The following is a 17,808-nucleotide window of genomic DNA, read 5'->3' as shown; positions in this document are numbered from 1 at the left end:
TGGTAATTTCGCTGGAAATGGGGCTTTATAGTGTAATTTTGTATAGTATTTTTTTTTATAGATCCGTTGAACAGATATATTGTGAACAACTGATATTAAGGGTATTTGTATAAAAAAATGTCCTTCTAAAAAGCTACTATTGTTTAACTAAAAAGGTACACTTTTAACACTGTTATCCTGCTTTTGGCATATTTATTTAGACATATTAATAATAATGTAAATTATTATTAATTAAATATTTTTTTCTTTAAAATGAACAATAATTTCATTTCAAATCATTAAAAAATAAATAATATAGTTTTTAATTTAAAAAATCATTTGTATGTAAATGTATTTATTAATAATTTAGCTTGATGTGCAAAGAAATATTTTGTCTTACTTTGATTGCTTCTCTTGATTGCTACATTTTCCTCAGCTTGTCTAAAAAGGGCTATCCCAATCGCATGGCCTCGAACTCATGAATGAAACGGGACACGCTGTGCAAGGAGAGAGGGTATAAACGAACATGTATGATGAATGAGAACCCGTAATGTGCTAGTGCTGTGTTACATACTTTATCTCAAAGGAAGGAGGTAAACTAATTACACAGGAGCAGGAGACAGCCGCAGTTAGCACTGCATCTCAGACATATGTCTACTGGATATGGATATAGATCAATAGTCATGCAGCCATAGTGCTGCCTTTGCTTTAAAACAAGCTGTTGATGGAAGGATGTGGAAAAACCACACAGGAAAGGAGGAGATTGATCGGGTCTCAATGGAAATGGAGGACCGGAGATATTACAGAGTGTGTATGATGAGCTGTAGTCATTCATGTTGTTTTATAATATATAGTATTTTAAGACATGTGATCCTTCAACCGATAGTAAGCATGATGCATTACAGGGCTCGATAGCGCACGCATTTCACTCGCATTTGCAACTAAATAGATGTGTGCGAACTGTAACAATTTATTTAGGAGAACATGTGCGAATAAAAAGTATAGGTCCCGTGTGAATAAAAAGTATGTCCCAGCGTCTTTTTCCCCTAAATTGTAAGGTTATACAAAGTCTTAAATAGCTTAAATGGTATAACAAAGGACTTAGTTGTCATTTTAGGAGGTCTTAAAATTGGGGATGGAAAATAAGAAGTTTATATATAAACTTAATAGTACTGTTCACCTTAAAAATGAAGATTGCAATCATTTTATTTACCCTAAAGCTGTTCAAAACCTGTAAGAATTTCTTTTTTTCTGTTGAACACAAACTAAGATATGTTGAAGAATGACGGAAACTAAACCGTTGGTTGGCCCCATTGACTTCCATATGGTTTTGGAGCAGTTTGCTATCACTAAATAGCACACATTTATGCCAGATGATTACTTATGATCTAAGGTTGATGAATTATGACAATGTTTACTTAGTGATGTTTATATTGTAATATGTTTTAGATGGTTGTAAGAGTGCATTTTTTATCTCCCCCATATGTTTGATTAGGCAGCTGGAAGTAGAAACGTTATTTCAAAATAAGAGTCCCTGTGTATTTCGGGCTTGTTTATTATTAAAAGTCCCGTGTTTTGCTGATTTTTTTTCCTTCTGGTTATTATTGGTATTTTGTTTACACAAACTTCCCCTGACATTTTGACTTTTTGGGGGGTGTTTTTTGCCTTTATTGTGACAGGATAGTATATTGTGTACAGGAAGCAAGATTTGGAAAGGTCCACGAGCCGGGATTCAAACTCAGGTCTGACCTGTATCTGACATTAATTCAATGTTCAAATAAATACAGTTTTTTTTTAAAGAAATGTAATCATTTTGCTCATGTCTCATCAATTTATTAAGGAAAAACTAATTATTTGATACATTTTCATTGTGTCCATAAAGTTCTTTATGGGCTCCTAAGTTTTTCAAATCAGGAGTCCATGTGCTCCTCGGGGAAAAAGTAAGCGTCAGACCTGTATTACAGTAGTTTATGAGTGACTTTGCACATGGCATATCTTTTCACAACGAGATCAAGTCGCATGTTAGCACTCCAGGTTCCCTCGGGTGCGCACAAATACATGCGGCACAGGCACCTTGTAATGGCTCAGCATTTCTATTCCCCAAGCTGATAATTAGCCTCACCAGTTTGAAAACACACTTTGCGTCATCTCGGTCCTCATTAAACTCTGCTGATGCTTGTGTTTTTTCAGATTAGTACTCCCTGACTGACACTCGTTGTGACCATCTTTACTATGTGTTGCATTCTAATGGTTGGAGGAGATTACACATTGCCATCTGTCTGTCTGCTAACAACATCAGCAAAGTTATCAAGCTAGAACAAAGTCTTTGGTCTCCATTTACTTTTAGTGTATGAGAGAAGAGTCAATGTGATTGCAGTGTGAATGTTTTGCCAAACATCCCCCATTGTGTTCCGAGCATGAGGGAGAGTATATGATCACTGAATTGTCCTTTTTGGAAGAACTAGCGCTTTAAATCGAATACCGATTCCAGATCTGGAGGGGTTTATGTCAGTAATTGGCTGTCTAGAGCAGTTGAGCTCATATGACATGTAGCGCCATTGCTGCAGTGTGCCGCTCGTGTTTCTGGAGGCTTGACCGTGACCTCCTCTCGGAGTCGTTACATCAACTCTTGTGTCACTGTGGAATTCTGAGCAGCTGGTGATGCAACAGCAAGCCGGAAATACTGACTGCTGACAGAACTGGCATGTCAGGAAGAGTTTTCTAGAGCCTTGGCTGAGTAAGGACGTCTCCTCTAAGTTTCCAAACACAGACATTAATCCTATCTATCTATCTGTCTGTCCGTCCATCCGTTTGTCTTTTTATTTTGTTATATCTGTTGTTTTATCTGTCTGTGATTTTGTCTATATCTGTTTATCTATCTATCTATCTATCTATCTATCTATCTATCTATCTATCTATCTATCTATCTATCTATCTATCTATCTATCTATCTATCTATCTATCTATCTATCTATCTATCTATCTATCTATCTATCTATACGTCATTCTATCCATCCATCCGTCAGTCTATCTATTGTTCTATCTATCGTCTGTCATTCTATCTATCTGTCTATCTGACTTTCTCTTATTTTTCGATATATATGTTGTTTTATCTGTCTGTCATTTTATTTTTCATTTTATCTTTTGTTTTATCTGTCATTTTATGTCTATCTGTTTATCTATCTGTGTCTATCTATCTATCTGTCCGTCCGTCCGTTTGACTTTTTATTTTTTGTTATATCTGTTGTTTTATCTGTCATTTTATGTCTATATCTGTTTATCTATCTCTGTCTGTCTGTCTATCTATCTATATGTTATTCTATCCATCTATCCATCAGTCTATCTATTGTTCTATCTATCATCTGTCGTTCTATCTATATGTCTATCTGACTCTCTCTTATTTTTCGATATATATGTTGTTTTATCTCTGTCATTTTATTTTTGTTTTATCTGTCATTTTATGTCTATCTGTTTATCTATCTGTGTCTATCTATCTACCTATCTATACGTCGTTCTATTCATCTATCCGTCATTCTATCTATCGTTCTATCTATCATCTGTCGTTCTATCCATCTGTCTAACTGACTTTCTCTTATTTTTCGATATATATGTTGTTTTATCTGTCATTTTATGTCTATATCTGTTAATCTGTCTGTCTATCCATTGTTTGTTCGTTCTGACTCATTTTTCCTATCTGTCTATCTTTCTTTCGTTCCTTTAATCCATCATTCTATCATTCATTCACTCTTTTTCTATCTGTCTTTCGTCGTTCAGTCTGTCTGTATATCTAACTATCTGCCTGTCCGTCTGTCTTTCTGTCAGTCGATGTATATATTTATTTATCTGTCTGTCTATCTATATCATTCTATTGTTCAGTCGTTCCATCTAATAAGAATCTGTGAAGCGTTTGAGCCAATCACCTGTGATTGTCATGTGACTAATTTACCTACATTGATGATGTCACTTGGTTTGTACAGTGCCCTTATATGTTCTGAACAAGTAATATTTACTGTGCCTGATTTAAACTTGCCATTTTTGTCTCCATATTGCTGTGATCACAGCCATCACGTTCTTCTAACTCTTTAATGTGCCTAATCTTTTATTAGACCTCTCTTGGCCCGAGGCCCTTACGAGAATGGCCCATGAGTTCCATGTTGGTGCCCAGCAACCGTCTTTTTGGCGCCAGGCTAATGGTGACGGACGTGGCAGTGAAACCTAAGAGCAGTTGCTAAATATGTGCTAATGTGCTAAGACTGTCCAGTCCACAAGCTGGAAGCACGCGCTTGACAAGTGACGTCAGAGTGTGTTGTGATGCACTAGATATGGAGTACTCACATGTACGCTTACCTGTAACCATGTGCAATTGCTCATTAATGTTGAGCATATGAGTCTATAATAAGCAACAGCACCTTTATCATATCATGAAACATGGTCAATATGACTTATGCACTATATTTCAAGTCTTCTGAAGTCATAAAATAGAACTGTGTGATGTATAGACCAGAATTAACTTGCTATTGATATTACAGCTGTGAATCTCTGTAACTGAATAAGTGAGTCATTGAGTTGACCTCAAGAACTGGATAAGCCAGAATCAAATGAATTATTCGAAAACCAAATCAGCTGATTTTTAAATAACAATGATTCGTTGATGACCACAATTATACTTGCATCACAATTAGGGCTACCACTAACGACTATTTTTATTTCGATTAATCTATCGACTAATTTATCGATTAATCAGTTAATCTATCAACTAATTTATAACAATAATTTTCAACAATTTTACTTAAAACATTTTATTTAACTTGCAACGTTGGCCTTCAGTAGTGTACTATTAAAAAAAAAGTATAAATGTAAACAAGCCCTTGACAAAATGTAAAATTAAAAGAGTAAAATTGTAAAAAGGTAAAAATTTGTAAACCAATATAACAAAAAAAAAGAGAATATCAGCAAATACTTTTTATATTGAATAGTGTTGTCACGATACCAAAATTATGACTTCGATACGATACCAGACTAAAATACCTCAATACCGATAGTGGCAAAAAACTGTAAAAGTAATTGAATATGACAGAACTTACTATTCATTGTTTTATCATTGTTTTAGGGTTAAAAAACCCTAAAAAGTCACTTGGCACGTGTTCCTGTCCTGCTTCGCACAGAATATTAGGTCCGGCCCTTTAAGAGCTGCATGGACCAAATTCATTTTAACACCTGATTTCTCATTCAACTCTGTATACGTTCACTAAAGATTTATCCGACTGCGTTTTTACATATTTCTTACCATTTAAACCCAATAATGCGTGAAACTGGCGTCGCAATCTGTCTGAGTGAAAGGCGGCAGCGCGTGCTTCAGGTCAGAGTCCGAGCACATCCTTTTTTCTGTTTTTTTCTGTTGCTTTCTTTTTCCTGAGCTGCGTGTATATATTTGACTGTTCTGCTTCCATTGTTTAGTGAATGGTGGAAGCAGAGCTCACACACACGTCCTCACCCCTGCTGTCACACATTGACGCAAATTAAGAAACACTGCTCTTATTTTTAAGTGCTGATATTTTTAAAGTACCGGTACTAATACAATTTCATATCGTACCCAACTTACCCAGTCGACTAAAAATATTGACGTCGACTAATTAACAGCGTCGACGCAGTCGATTGTATCGACCAATCGCGACAGGCCTAATCACAATGTTCTCCAGTGGAGAATATGGAGATCTTGTTCAGTAGAGGAATCCTGTGAAAAATCTCCTTGATCTGTCGTGCTGGTTTTCATCTTTTTTTTAGCTTTACCAATCAAAGTTGCTTTTATGCTGTTACGTAGCCATTCTGAGAACATTCACTTGTTAGCCAGCACTTTTTCCTTATTTCTAAATAAAAACATACGTGTGTTCCAGCTGTGAGCAGCTGTAAGGGGTTAATCAGCTTGCAGAGAGGGCGGCTGCAATAACAGAACGCTTCTGCTTACTCTGGCACTGGAAGATGGTTCAGCTTGAAGACACAGATTGCTGATTTTTTTCTGTCAGTTGCTGTGGTGATGTGACACTTATGGCACAAGAGTGTTAGGACGCTGTGTTTGTGTCTTTGGTATTCCACGCTGCAAAGTCAGGAAGCTTTTACTCTTATCCATCCATCCATCTAGTCACATTTTCTTCCTCTTCCTTTCCTCAATCCAAAGGATTTTGAGAGAAATCTGTCACATATTGTCAGTCAGGTAAGAAAACGTGCAGGCGGTATTGCCAGAAAAAAAAGTGTTTTTGATGATTTATAAATGGATTGATCTCAGTAGGAGGAAGAGCTTTGTAGATTTCAGTGACCCACATTTCAAAATCCCACAGATACAAACATACACGGCACAGCGTTTGTCACAGAGCATCTGACAGAAACACGCCAAGAATCCCAGATCACACGCAAGTGCAGAGAGTATGTTCATCAATCGAAACGCATTGATTCAGTCCTAGAGGTGCGTTAACCAATCACAGATCAGCTCACCCTGAAGTTTCCTCTCCTCCACCATCATGGGCTTGAATTTACTTAATCGTTTTAATCTGACCCTGACCTGTAGCATGCTAATCAATTTGTATAGACTGATCTCAAACCTAGTTGTCACATTTATTCAGCACTGATAGATACCAGACGCTCGTCTGTGGGTTGTCCCCCCTCCGATGGGAATTCTGGGACTGGAGCACCCGTAGCCCAAGGCTTCAGCAGTCCTGGTTTCCTCTGCCTCGCTCTCCTCCACCCCAGTGTAAAGTAGAACCAGATGAGGTTATTCTGGGCGGCTTAATCCAACCTGTCTGGAATGGCACGGCACTCCAAATATAAGGAGGTTTAGAGACCATTTGACTATATAAGGATAGCGAGTGAACATGTTGTACGCTAAAATTCTTTTGTCATATCGGAAACGCAAGTTTTCGGTGTGAAATCATGGTATGGCATACACTGAGTACACTTCATTATGTTAGGTTTATGTTCTCTCCCATTTTAAAGAGCTGTATGTGTGTGTTCACATAAACCTCTTGAAGACAAAAGTGAACTATTGATCTGTCGTATTTTACACCTCCTCTTTAACTCTTTCAGAAATCAACAGATCAGTTGAAACTGAATTTTTTCCAGTCATCTCATTTTTTCCTCAAGACTGGTTCTTTAAATCAGTTAAAACGGTAGATTGGTCTAATTTGAATCTGAAAAGTGAGACTGATTAGCCCTAACTAATTGATAGTGGGTCAGACTAGTTCTTAAGACCGTCTTAACTTAGCAGCTATGTTTATGCAGCTGGCCCCAGAATCTTAGTTGTACTCTTGCAGTTTGTCATGGTTTCATATTGGAGTAAATATACATTGCATGAATATTTTCACTTCTTGCTTTTCATTTCATTTGACCTTTCCCAAGAGGCGGTGAAGAAGTTGAAACTATGCCTTAACTCTTTCCCCACCAGCGTTTAAAAAAAAAGAAGTTGCCAGCCACCGCCAGGGTTTTTGATCATTTCACAAAAATGTAATGGCCCATAGAATATTTTGTTGTATGAATATCTGAGCATGCAATATATCAAAAGAAAGAACAGACCCTCTGCTTTTAAACAAACTTTTTAGCTTTTATTCTAGCTTCATGCATAATTTTTTTTATCAACACTTAATTATGGGTAAGTTTCATTAAAAAAGCAACATTTTGAACAAAAGTAGTGAAAATCAAGTTTTTGTCAAAGACTACATCCAGATCAGATTCAGAGTGATGATCAAACACACATGGACCAGATCGAGTCCATCAACACTCCCAAAGCTTCACAGTCCTTTAGCTCGATCTGGGTTGACATTTCATTTAGTAACAATAGGCAGTTTTGATTTATATTATGTTTAATGTTGATGATCACGTTATTTTACGTATGCCTTTGCTTACATACGATCTCTTGTTTTTTTGCTTCTTCTTCACCTGTGTTTTAAACAGGAGATTCTGTACTCTTTCAGAAGATGCGTAATAGCATACCGTAATATACCTACCGCATAACAGTGAAAACACAGAAACTCCGAAAATTCTGTGTTTGAGTGGGAAGCGTTTTCTCACGAATAACGTAAAATTCCATGTTTGGCGGGGAAAGAGTTAAAAGTCATCTTTTTCCTGGTCTTCGCTTTTTCATTTAACATTGAAAATGGCTATTTAAAGGCTGAACAAGGACCAAGATTGGGCTCAAGTTCAGAAAGCCTCAAAATCCCCATTTACATCTGGTATTAACATCCATCTCAGGTGACATTTTGTGATCCGGTTGTCAGAAACGCAAGCTGTTGCACTAAAAGTAAAAGTGAGAGTAGTTTCAACGTTAAAACCAGATAATTTCCTTTTCTTTCTTTTTTTATAGCTGTTTGGCAGTATTGAATACTGTATGTGTGTACAGTACACACACAAATCTGCAAGAGCACTGGCTCTTCCGTGGAATGTGCCGCCTCAGTTCTTCTCGGTGTCCAGCTGGTCTTTTGTTGGCAGACGCTCAAGTGCCAACAAAGAGCCGCATTATTCAGACCTCTGTAGAGCTGAGCGCCAGTTTACTTTAGCATAAGAAGTTAGTCAAGAAAGCTGATTATGACTTAACATTGATATCTGTATTCTTTGATATGATCACTGAAAGCCATTCAGGTGTCTCTAGTATGACTGTGTTTTACAGGTCAGTTTTTTTAAGGGGCTTTTGTAACACAGAAATTGAGTAGTTGGGGTGTGGATGGAAATAAAGCTAAATAGCAGATTAGGCGATTAAAAAGAGAAAATACACCAGTGTTTAATAAGAATTATGTTTTTATACATTTTAATCATTATAATGGTAACACTTTACTTAAAGCATTTATATATAATATATGTAATGCATTATAAAGGTATGCATTAATTATGTTGTTTAATGCATAATGCTATGTAGGCTCTTATGAATAATAGTAACCACAGTTATAATACATTAAAATACGTATCTATTCATTTTTACACCTTTAGAACGTATAATATATTAAAAGACATGATAAACAACCAAACTCAGATTTAACAAGGAATCTGCAAATATTATAAATCATTTTAACTTTGGTAACAATTATTTATGAAAAGATTTAATGCATTATACATAAAGGCTTTACGTGTTACATAATATTTTTGTATTATTGTTTTATAAATTAGTTTTGTTATTATTATTATTAATTATAAAAAAAAATATTAATCTGTGATGGTAATAATAATCACAATAAAATATTCTTACCCCATCTGTAGGCAGTTTACAATTGCCAAACAATGTCGCAACAGCACATTAATATAGAATCCAGTGAATGTACGTTGACACTGTGACTTCAAATGTAACTCGTCCTGTCAGATTGTAGAGTCTGTTTTATATTAGCGTATAAGCTGCCTGAACATTCTTTGAAGAAGCTTGAAGAGTGAGCGACGTGTCCGAGGCAGTGGTCACACATGACAGCACTGATGTGATGAGAGTATCACAGACAGCGGAGCTTCTTCGTCTGATTGGCCGTATCTCAACCTTCCTCATGACACGATGATAAAGCCTGTCAACTCATCTCACAGTGATTGTCAGTGCACTTCACCCAGGCCATGACTGCTCATACTGCAGTACACAGACTTCACATGCTCTCCTTGACTTCAGGAACATGTCAAAACAACCTCCTGTGGCTTGTTTTCCATTTCTCATTACAGGAATATTCATGTAGGATATACATTCCCAGAACTTGCAAACATTTTTGCTTCAGTTCAGACTGCGTTCACTTTTCCTGTCATTTTCTGTTGTAGTTTGCTTCATTATTGCCTGGTTTATTTACATTGTAAAAAAAAAATACGTTTGTCAGATAACCTAACATTGTAACATCTTAAATGTTTTATTAAAATCAGGAATATTTATTTAATGACTGTATCATCCTGACTACCGTAAAGTACATAAACTGGAAAAATTCTGAAGTATAAACAATTTGTAGATATTATCCTTTTTTTTCCTGTTAAACATAATATAAAAAGTTTAAAAACAGGTAAACCAGTATAGATTTATAATATTTGATGTCATGTTGACTATTTTTAAAGGATTTAACGACTAAATACATATATATTGAAATTATTATATAATGCATGGAATGTTGCAGTAAATAAATAAAAGTACTATAAAATATAAGCATAAATGCATTTAATAAATGTCATGCTCTGTTTGTTTATTTGTACTGGCTTTTCATTATGCTTATTTATTATTATCTCATGATATATTCATTTTCTTTATGTTGTCCACTACATTTTACTTCAAGGTATTTTATTTAATATTTCATCTTTCAGTTTAATGAGTATTTCACATTCCTTTTTATTTTATATTTTTTAAATATATAATTTTCACACCTTATTTATTTATTATTACATTTCATTATACTTTTATCGATTGCAACATTCCATGATATTTAATAATTTCATTATTTATTTAATCTGTTAAATCCCCTCCGTAGACTATTGTTGAAACTATAAAATAAAAAATAAGATTTATAAAATAATTATTTTAAAATGATTGCAATTATTTTCTATTCGCATCAGCCATATTTTTGCATCCCTTATAAACCGAACTTGACTAATTTTCTTAAACAACAATATTTACTTGTGCGATTTATACACTCTAAAAAATGCTGGGTTAAACATAATGGACTAAGAAAATGGACTAAGCCAGCAATTGGGTTGTTTTAACCCAGCATTTGTATTGTTTTAACCCAGCGGTTGGGTTAAATGTTTGCTTAAAATAGGGGTGCTCCGATTGATCGGCAACCGATCACGATCGGTCGATAATCGCTTTGGGATGATTGATCGGCGGTCTCCAAAAAGGCCGATCTCATGAACCGATCGCAGCTGACGACACATAAAACCTGCACCTGCCGTGAGAGCTAGGGCATGATATGCAGCGACACCGTCTCATTCTCTTTCCAGCGCGGGTAAAATAATTATAATGCTGAAGGTGAGGTACAATTCATATTTCTATATTAAATAACTTACGCAGTCATTTGAAAACTTTCTGTGAGACGCAAATTAAACAGCGCGAGTGAATCACCGCGTGCGCGCGCTCTCGCTCTCCCTTTCAAAATGCTCAAATGGCTTCACATCATCGCATCTGCACTAAAATTGAGCTGCACAGTTGACACAGGATTTGCCACTTCAGGATTTGCACAATCAAGGCAGTGTCGCATCGTCACTAAAGTTTACCATTTGCATTTATTTTTAAGTCTTGCCAGTGTTCAAACCGCTCAGCACTCACGCACTCTCCAGACCGCACACACACACCATCTCACAAAAAGCTTGCGAGTACAAATTGCGCTGAAACGGTCAGATACACACAAATGTATGTACTAAATGACCATCTTGACGAGTATGCACGTAAACCCCGTCGTGACTCGCGAGTGAACGTTTGTGCAACTGCATGTAACCTATCCATGTTCGCTCTTAAAGGGGGGGGAAACACTCAGTTTCAGTCAGTCTCATGTCAATCTTGAGTACCTATAGAGTGGCATTGCATCCTCCATATCTCCGAAAAGTCTTTATTTTTATTATAATTATAAAAGAAAGATGCGCTGTTCCGAGTCTTTCCGAAAAAAGCCGTGCGGCTGGGGGCGTATCGTGTGGGCGGAGCTAAAGAATGTCGAGCGCGCGCCGCTGTTACTGTGTTGAGTGCGTCTGAAAGCTGCGTCATCCCTAAAAGCGGGGAAAAACTTTATTCAACATAAAAAATGGCTTTTAATCAGATACAGCCATACATCTATGATCCGGAATCAGACCCAGAGGCTGAAGTTGAACAGGAGCAGCAGCAAAAACGACTAGAGCAGGACGTCGACTATGTGGTATAAGTTACACTAACTATATAATATGTTTAGCGGCTTGTGTTATTTAGAACACCATGTCAAGCGCGAGTGTTACAATGTGTGTGTGTGTGTGTGTGTGTTTACGCGTGGTTTGTGTAGACATGATTTGTAGTAAGCGGACTGGTTTTGCGCGTCAGGCTAGTGTTTACATAGAAAGACATGGAATAGTAGCGCATTTGAATGAAGAAGCGCGCTTATTTAGTTCAACATATTTCCCCACTCTTTGTGTATTGTTGTTTGGAGTGCTTTTACAATACACAAACATACACATATAGTGGCCAGCTAAACAAATGTACACACTATACATCGCATGCTCCATTGATCAATACGTGATCATGTTTGGGCTACTTGATGGGCATAGGCAAAAACAGACATTTGAAGCAGTCAAACCTGCGGTTCCAACGTTGGGACCTTTATCGTTGGGACCGCTCCATCCTTCAGTATTAGGCGATCTGAAAATCCGTCGTCGAACTGGGCCTTGTTTATAAAACAATCGGCACCGAAATGCAGGGAACAGACATAAATATTTGCGCAACTCAGTTGCTGATCCGGAAAAGCAAATTCCATCTGTACGAGCCAGCGCTTTGATGGGCGTAGCCTATTGCTTTCACGCTCTCTCTCTCTCTCTCTCGCGCGCGCGCTCTTCCGGTAGAATTGTCCGTACGGCCCATACAAGGAAATTCCGCCCTGTTGACGTCAAGCGGACCCATGATCGAAAAAAACTTTCCGAAACTTATGACTAACAGGAAGTACTAATTTTGGCAAAGAAATACTCCCATCAAACGTCCACCTTAGCTTTTGAAACTGTGTCCATGTTTAGCATGGGAATCCAAGTCTTTAACAGTGCAAAAAGATCAGTATGCATGAAACAGCATTTCACCCCCCCTTTAAAGTGACAGCTGTCGAATAAACTGCTGTCTCTGAGTTTCTCTTTGTCTTGTGTTGTTTGATTAGCCTTTATGACACTCACTGCTCTTGAATGACTAACTTTTGCAACCTTAAGTGTAAGGATTAATCTAATTTAATTTATTCAGGGAAGACCAATGTTAATTTACATTTGATTTCTTATTAAATGTCTTTAGTATTTCTTACCTCAATACTAATGTTAGACCTACCTGAAAAATTGTTTTTAAAAACAAAAATGCACTGCATGATCAAATATTTAGGTGAGATAATTATATACATTTATTATATACATTTATTTGGGAAAGATGACCTACAGTAGCCTTAAGTTATCTCATTTTCTAAAATAAACACTTGGTGGTTCTCCTTAATTTAGAGTTAGTTTCATTTCTACAAATGGGGCAAACTCTGCAAGATTATAGATAAAAGATTCCCATTCCCCTGCCATTCTGTGATCGGCAATCGGCAGATCATGATCTTGGTGATCGGTGATCGGCCCCAAAAATGCTGATCGGAGCATCTTTAGCTTAAAACAACCCAATTGCTGGGTTAAAACAACCCAATCGCTGGGTTAAGACAATCCAATTGCTGGGTTAGTTCATTTTCAACCCAACTTGGGTTATTTTTAACACAGCATTTTTTAGAGTGTTGGATGTGTTCAGCCTGGAGCAGAGTGTGTGTGTTATTCTCCTCTGGTGACTCAAAGTCAGATGAGTTCAGTCACTGTTTATCGTGACGTGTTGCCTTGCAGTGTTCGTGGTCTGTTTTTAAAGGATGAAAGAGAGGCTATGTGATCGGGGGAAAGCCCTAGTGCATGATGGGATGTTGGAGGAATCTGGGCAGGGTCAGTATTAGGTCATCTCCATCCAGTTACTTTCAGTCATTGCAGTCTCTCCGGAAGAATAAGAATGCAATAGTCCAATCGTGCTCCAGTACATGTCGTTTCCTGTGATCATAATCAGAGGCTTGTGTCACTCTCTAAACTTCTCTGTCTGTGTAATTCCTTTGAGGCAAGTGCGTTAATATCTGTTCACTTTCCCTAATTGAATCACTTTGAATTACTTTTCAGTTCACTGTGAGATGTATTTGTCTCTCCGTTTGACTGCATTTGTCTCTGATTCACAGTATTTTCAGTTTTTATTCACATTACAGCTTAAATGTGTCATGTTTTTTTCAATAGCATATAAAATCCTTTGCAATGTCACTCATTCCATTCAGTCCAGCCCACAGAAGAATATAAAACTCCTAATTTATAAAATTTTATTTTATTGTATTTATTTATTTTATTCCACATGAGAATAATGTTGAATCATTATAAACACTGATTTATTTATTTATTTATTTATTTATTTATTTATTTATTTATTTATTTATTTATTTATTTATTTTCGTACATCAGTCCAGTCCACATAGAATAATATTCCATCATTTATAATACTTTTTAATTAAGTTAATTAATAACACTATTGTTTATTTATTTGATCTTTTGTTTTCTTTAAAATATAATAAAAAGCATAATATCCAGTCATAATTAACACTTATTTCTAACACTCTTTTTTTTTATTCCACAAGAATAATGTTGAATCATTATAATCACTTATTTACACTTATTTATTTATTTTTATACATCAATTACATAATTTATAATACTTATTATTAACGCTATTGTTTATTTTGATCTTGTGTTTACTTTAAAATATAATAAATAAATATATAAACAAAGCATAATATCCAGTCATAATTAACACTTATTTGTAGCACTTATTTAATTTAATTTATTTTATTCCACAAGAATAATGTTGAATCATTATAAACACTTATTTACACTTATTTATTTATGTATTTTATACATCAATTCCATAATTTATAATACTTATTATTAACACTATTGTTTATTTTGATCTTGTGTTTACTTTAAAATATAATAAATATATATATAAACAACCATAATATCCAGTCATAATTAACACTTATTTCTAACACTTATTTAATTTAATTTATTTTATTCCACAAGAATAATGTTGAATCATTATAAACACTTATTTACACTTATTTATTTATTTTTAAACATCAATTCCATAATTTATAATACTTATTTTTAACACTATTGTTTATTTTGATCTTGTGTTTACTTTAAAATATAATAAATAAATATATTAACAAAGCTTAATATGTAGCCATAATTAACACTCATTTATAACACTTATTTTATTTATATTGTTTAGGTCAGTGGTTCTCAACCTTTTTTCAGTGATGTACCCCCTGTGAAATATTTTTTCAGCCAAGTACCCCCTAACCAGCGCAAAGAATTTTTGGTTGGAAAAAAAGACTTAAAACAGCACTGTGCCATCAGTGTCTGATTTATTAAACTTTGGAACAGATAAACACATACAAAATTCAAACATTTGAAATTTTTTTACTATTTCGAACATTTTAAATGATAATATTCCATGACTAAATTTATTAAAAATATTTCTCATCACTAAAATGTAGTGATTCAAACTAATGTAGTGAAAACAGTGACCAGATTTCTGAAATGGAAACCAGGGACATTATCAAAATATCACTCAAATCTCATTTGTTATTATATTTTAATTAAAAAACAGGGACAATAAATTTTTTTATGTTTTTGTTGTTGTTGTGGAGTCCTATTATATTAGTATATTATTATTAAAATTAATAAGTATTATGATTTAGTTTGATTATTAGGATTTTTTGGTCTGGATTTAATACAATACATTTTTTTTTTATAAATAAACAATGAAAATAGTTAATGGTAAACTAACCATTGTAAATAAGCAGTTCAAAACAATATTGTAACATGACTTAACAAAAACACATTACAAAAATAAAACATAAATATGATAAATAAAACTATTCAACAAATATTGTAACATTTTATAATTGTATTTAAGTTTATACTATATAAATTACTTTTTTTACTTCAAAAGTTGTGTTACGTTTATGCTTGAAAATAATTATTACTGTTCTTAATTGGTCTTGTTATTTAGCATTTTAGGATTATTTTAAGCAGAAAGTAGATGTATTCTGCACATGTATTGGTTGCAAGTGTAATTGTTTGGGGTTAGGGTTAAGGTTTTTATATTTGAGTTATAGTTCAGATGTGTGGTATTCACTGCATTGTGACTGCGGAACTTTTGGGGACAAAACAATCCCGCACCTTGTTGAGGCTCTGTTATAAAGCACATACAATATTACTTTTAATTAAAAACGAATAGTTAATATGTTACTACCTTGAAAGCGACAACGAGGTTTCTTTTGATATTTTACAATAATGGCGCTCTGTGCTCTCGACTCGGTACGTTCTTCATAGTAGCGGCGCTCGCGCTACCAAGTAGAGTCAGCGTAGCTATTGTATGTTGGTTGGCCGCTTTTTTCCAATATATCTGCGGGTTGTTTGGAACGAGCTGTAAAATGGGGACATTTCCGGGGACAACTCCAGTCGGGGACAAAACATTAAAAACCGGGACTGTCACCGGGAAACAGGGACGTCTAGACACCCTATTGTTGATCCAAGTGATTGACAGGTGATGCCAGGCGGCATATGACAGGTTGGGTCAAACCATCCTGGTATGGGGGAGACTCTGGGTTTTTTGGATAATGAAATTGAATAGCCTACTGAATATAAAATTCATTTTATGAACTTCTTATATTTTCCTGAAATATTTATTAAATAATTATTTTTAAAGAATTGTTGCATGGATGCTACTATTTAAATATATGTAGGCTATATTTTAAAATCTCACGTACCCCCTGGAGTGCCTTCACGTACCCCCAGGGGTACGCGTACCCCCATTTGAGAACCACTGGTTTAGGTCATTGTGTGGTTCATTTTCATGCGGTGTTTTGTAAAGCAAATTACCAAGGGAGGTGGATTATGCTCAATGATTCAATATTCTAAATAAAGTCCTCATAATTAATGACTTAAATCACAGACTAAGTAGGAGGCACTCTTTTTCATCCCTAACAAGCCAGTAACCTGTCTTCCTACTGATAGCAAAGAAGACACACCCAGAATGTGTTTACATTCAAATGAAAGCTCTGTTTTCTGGTTCCACTTGATGCTAGCACAGGAAGTAACACTGTCATGCCTAAAGATCTCTCTTTCTCTCGGTCTCCAGACCACTCCAGCTCCAGCGGGACGTTGTCCTTCCAGCCTCTGCGCTCGCAAGGTCCCATCCCCACGGCCCACGTCATGCCATCTCCGTCCAGCTCCAAACTCAGCGCGCCCTCTGCCCCCACCAGTCCCTGGAGCAGCTGCCAGCTCCCTTCTCCCCTCGACAGCCCCCTGGACATGAAAGACCCCCGGCCAGTGCGCCGCTGGTCCTCCCTCACCCGTCTTACCGGCCAGGAAAAATCCAGCCCTTCCGGGAGACCGTCGTACCGCGTGGACCCTCACGGATCCCTGGATCGAGGTGTGCTCTATGGCTACCGACAGGACCCTCTTTATTCAGACGGCTTTCTCTCTCAGAGCCTGCACAAACTTTCCACCAACTCTGACTTTACAAAATATGACCGGGGCAGCACTAACACCCTAGGTAAATCGGACTCGTCTTGCTCCTCTCCTCTCAAGCCCAGCACGTTAGACCTCACCTACAGTGCCTTACCGGAGAGCAAGACCCCCACGATCGGTCTGGCCGGGCCCGGGCAGAGAGGTCCCACACTCAGGCACCAGGCCGTGGGAGGGTCGCCCATCCAGCCGGCCGTACGCACGCAGATGTGGCTGAGTGAGCAGATGGAGTATCGGCCGGGACCAGAGGGATGTGGCGGCTCGTGGCAACAGGAACAGCAGCAGAGAGAGCGACAGCGGCAGGAAGCAGAACTCCCACAGGTCAGTTTGCAATGTCTTTGACAGGGAATACAAAGATGGGAAAAATGTGCTGGGTGCTCTAGTTGTGTCTATAGTAAACCGGATGCTGGGTTGGTTTTGTGATGCCATTGAAGAAATGTCTTGTAAAAGTAAGTTCATAGCGCCCTCTGCTGGAGACAGTGGTAGGGTGAATTATCCTGGGAGGGTGAATTATAATGAAGCATATTATGCTATTATACT

General features: G+C 36.5%; 1 protein-coding gene across 3 annotated transcripts in view; it reads left to right on the top strand.

Annotated features, from left to right (window-relative positions):
- Window positions 1–17,808, top strand: part of cep85l (centrosomal protein 85L) — a 96,258-nt gene that overhangs the window by 34,898 nt on the left and 43,552 nt on the right. For all 3 annotated transcript variants that reach the window (XM_079831990.1, XM_079831988.1, XM_079831989.1), the window contains exon 3: window positions 16,880–17,589. In XM_079831990.1, the coding sequence (XP_079688116.1) occupies window positions 16,880–17,589 (710 nt within the window). The remainder of the gene's footprint in view (window positions 1–16,879; window positions 17,590–17,808) is intronic.

This window comes from Gobio gobio (assembly GCF_949357685.1).
Source record: "Gobio gobio genome assembly, chromosome: 12".
NCBI classification, from domain to species: domain Eukaryota; kingdom Metazoa; phylum Chordata; class Actinopteri; order Cypriniformes; family Gobionidae; genus Gobio; species Gobio gobio.
Note: the sequence above shows the minus strand (reverse complement) of the source record. Positions and strands in the feature narration are given on the sequence as shown.